The sequence below is a fragment of the Fukomys damarensis genome, unplaced genomic scaffold, assembly GCF_012274545.1.
Source record: "Fukomys damarensis isolate Sample0158 unplaced genomic scaffold, DMR_v1.0_HiC HiC_scaffold_34, whole genome shotgun sequence".
NCBI classification, from domain to species: domain Eukaryota; kingdom Metazoa; phylum Chordata; class Mammalia; order Rodentia; family Bathyergidae; genus Fukomys; species Fukomys damarensis.
In genome coordinates, this window is record NW_022900946.1 from 18505462 (window position 1) to 18508792 (window position 3331).

The 3331-nt window shown below is 52.3% G+C and overlaps 1 protein-coding gene across 1 annotated transcript in view; it reads right to left on the reverse strand.

The window, feature by feature from the left end:
- Window positions 1-3331, reverse strand: part of Sec14l5 (SEC14 like lipid binding 5) — a 45802-nt gene that overhangs the window by 17614 nt on the left and 24857 nt on the right. Inside the window, exon 7 of the mRNA XM_010644136.2 lies at window positions 781-893. Within this exon, the coding sequence (XP_010642438.1) occupies window positions 781-893 (113 nt within the window). The remainder of the gene's footprint in view (window positions 1-780; window positions 894-3331) is intronic.

The following is a 3331-nucleotide window of genomic DNA, read 5'->3' on the forward strand; positions in this document are numbered from 1 at the left end:
CTCTTCTGCCTCTTCCTCCTCCTCTTCCTCCTCCTCCCCCTCCTCCTCCTTCTCTGTGCAACTCTTATGCAAAACTAGCAATGAAAGCTGCCCTTTTGTGAGTGTTCACTCTGGGCTGGACACCTTTCTAAGCATTTCGCGTGGATCGGGCTTTGTAACTCACTCTAGGAGGCATATACCAATATCATCCCTGTTTTTACAGATGCAGAAGCAGGGGCCAGCAGGTCACATCACAGCCCAACACGAAGTAGCTCCTCCCTCAAGGGAGAAGGAACAGCAGGCAACCCAGGCCTTCTTCAAAGGAGCCGAAGAGAAGGCCACGAGTGGGATGTGCAGGCCTGGTGCACCTCCCTATCACAGGGTTAGAGCCTAAAGGCAAAATTCCATGTGCATTCAAGAACTGCTCTCACAAAGCCATGGAATCTCATGGGAAGGGACAGTATATAAGGTCTGGCGAACATGGTACTACGTTGGAAGCCATGTGGGTCGTCATAACTAGGGAGGGGGAGCAACTAGCATCTGCTAGCTGGAGGCGAGGCTATTAAGCAAGCTACAGTGCACAAAACAAGTGCCAACTACAAAGAGATGCCTGGCCCCAAAGGATGAGAAATTCTGCCACCAGAGGTGCCCTCAGCCTGTGTTATGGGTGCACGGGACAATAACAATAAAAATAAAACAAAATGCAAGGTCTTAATATTGCTAATTACATAAACTTAGCTCTCTTGCCTCCCCAGTGCCTCCGCTGATCCCTGCCATGGGAAGTGAGTCCCCTGCACCCACCTTGCCTGTGTGGGTCTCCTGCAGCCAGTGCCGAAGCTGGATCAGGCAGCTCTCCTGCATGGGCGTGAGACGGCCCAGGCACCTCTCGATGTAATCCGCGTCCAGCTTGTCCCCTTGGAGGAGAGGGAGGGAGACTCAGAACCAGAGCGAGACACTTCACCTCTTACCACACGGTCTGACCTTTCTGCTGTCCTTGGTGTACTTACTGGCCACCGTGGCTCTGGGATGTGGTTCCAAGCCAGGCCAGGCCCCTCCCCATTCAGCTCTCCAACCCGTTTCCAAGGAGAGTGGGGGGGGGGCGGTCTCACTGGGGGAAGTGACTTCTCTTGGGCTCTCAGAGTAGAGATGATCCCACTCTCCAGAGAAGCTCACTGCATGTTCAGGATATGCCTGGTCTCGGGCTGCTCCAACTTGCAGTGTGGGTGTCACTGTTTTGCCCACTTTGGAGAATACTGAACCAAGGTGGAGGAAGACTGAGTCCCTGTAGTGAGCAAGGCAGGACTGTGCCCAGCAAAGAGGAAGTCGGTCACAAACACCAGTCCCCTTTGGCTTCCCACCACCCCGGCCTCCATCACAGGGAACAAGGTTCTTGGTTCACAGAGCCTGTCCCCCCATCAGTTTTGAGGCCTGAGGACCACATGGATCAGCCCCACTAGGAAAGCCCAGGTCACACAGGTGGACTATTAGGGGTTAGCCTGTCACAGGCATGCAGAGGCCGTGCCTGGCCTGGGTCTTGTTGCTGACATTTTTTTGTCTGTACCAGGGAGCGAATCCAAAGCCTTTTCATTGAACTAGATCCCTGGCCCTTTTTTACCTTTCATTTTAAGACAGATCTCACTAAGATGTTAAGCGCCCAGGCTGACCTCAAACTTTGAACCTTTCTGCCTCAGTCTCCCAGAGTGCTGGGATTACAGGTAGGTACCACCATGCCCAGCGTGCGCTGCTGACTCTTAACCATTGGAGAAGCAGATCCTGGGACCACTGCCACCTGGCACCTCAGCAAGGGACAGAGATGTTGCACAAAGTGGCAGCCCCCCCCTTTTTGTACCGGAGATCGAACTCAGACCTTGCACTTGCGAAGCAGGCAGCGGCACCACTGAGTTTAATCCCCAGCCCCCAGAGCTGCTTTTTTGTGGACAATGGCAAGACATGAAAGCAAACTGAATGTCAGTTAGCATGTCTGGCGGCAGCTCCTCTATTTTTAGTTCCCCCAAAAGAGAGGAGCCCAGAGCTGAGGGCCACATCAACTATGCCAGGAGGCATTTGGGTAAACTGAGGCAGAGGGATATGCAGTGGGGTGAGGGAGGCCCGCTGAATTCATGTAGTCAAAGGCAGAGACCTCAGAGGTGAGGAGGGGCAGGCACAAACAGGAGGGAGGCAGGAGTTTGAGTCCTTCCGGCCGGCCCCGGGGCAGATGGGAAGACCCTTTTCTGCTTCTCAGCACAAAGGCCCAGTGATCCAGAACAGGGCAGAGGGGCCCAAGCACCTTCTGCTAGCCGCTCGGCACCAACACCGCTGGTGGACCACAGAGACAAACACCCAGCAAGGGGCAGCAGAGGGCAAGGCTGCAAAGCAGGGCATGTGTAGCAGAAGCCGGCCGGGGCACACAGCCAGGGCAGAATAAGAGCCTGCTGCGAGAAGGACTTCGGTCCTCCCTAAACACGCACCCAAGGGTCGCATAGCTCACCTGGTGCCATCACACAAGTGTCTCGGGGCCAGGCCTCTCTGCCAGTGGCCCAAAAGGGAAAGCTAGGTCCTCACGGGCCTCAGTGTGCACACGGTTACAACCGGGTTTGTGGTGTCTGTGCAGTTCTGCATCCTGGTCTGTTGGGCTTGTTTCTGTTTTGTTTCCCTTTAACATTATTCTCTGAACATTCTCTGTGTCAATAAAAGTCTAAGCTATGACAAAGGGCTAACTGCCTTAATACACAAAGAGCTCTGAGGCAAGCCAGTTAGAAATCAGTGAGCAAAGAGAAAAAGGACAAAGGACAATAACAAGGATTCACCAAAGAAAGGAAAACAAAGAGCCACTCAACTTAAAAGCAACGCTGAACTTTACTTGTGACAAGAGATTACAGATCCACCAGGGATCACGCTTCCTGACTTTCAGAAGTCTTAAGACTCATGTGGGGAGTAAGGATGAGTAGACTTATACTTCTGGTGGAAACAATTAGTACAACCTCTTTGGAGGCCTACTTAGTAAATCTACCAAAATTTTCATTGCATATAACCCTTGGACCAACGATTCCACTTTAGCTGGGCATGGTGGCCAACACTCATAATTCTAGCACTGGGGAGGCTGAGGCAAGGGGATCACCGTGAGTTCCAGGCCAGCCCAAACTACATAGCAAGATCCTGTTTCAACCCTCCTCACACACACAAAAGCAATGCCACTTGTAACAATGTATGCTATAGGGGCCTGGGATTTAGCTTAGTGGCACCGCACCTGCCTCCCAAGTGCAAGGTCCTGAGGTCCTGAGTTTGATCTCCAGTACCGCAAAAAAAAAAAAGAAGAAAAAGAAAAAAAAAGGAAGGAAGGAAGAAAAAAAAG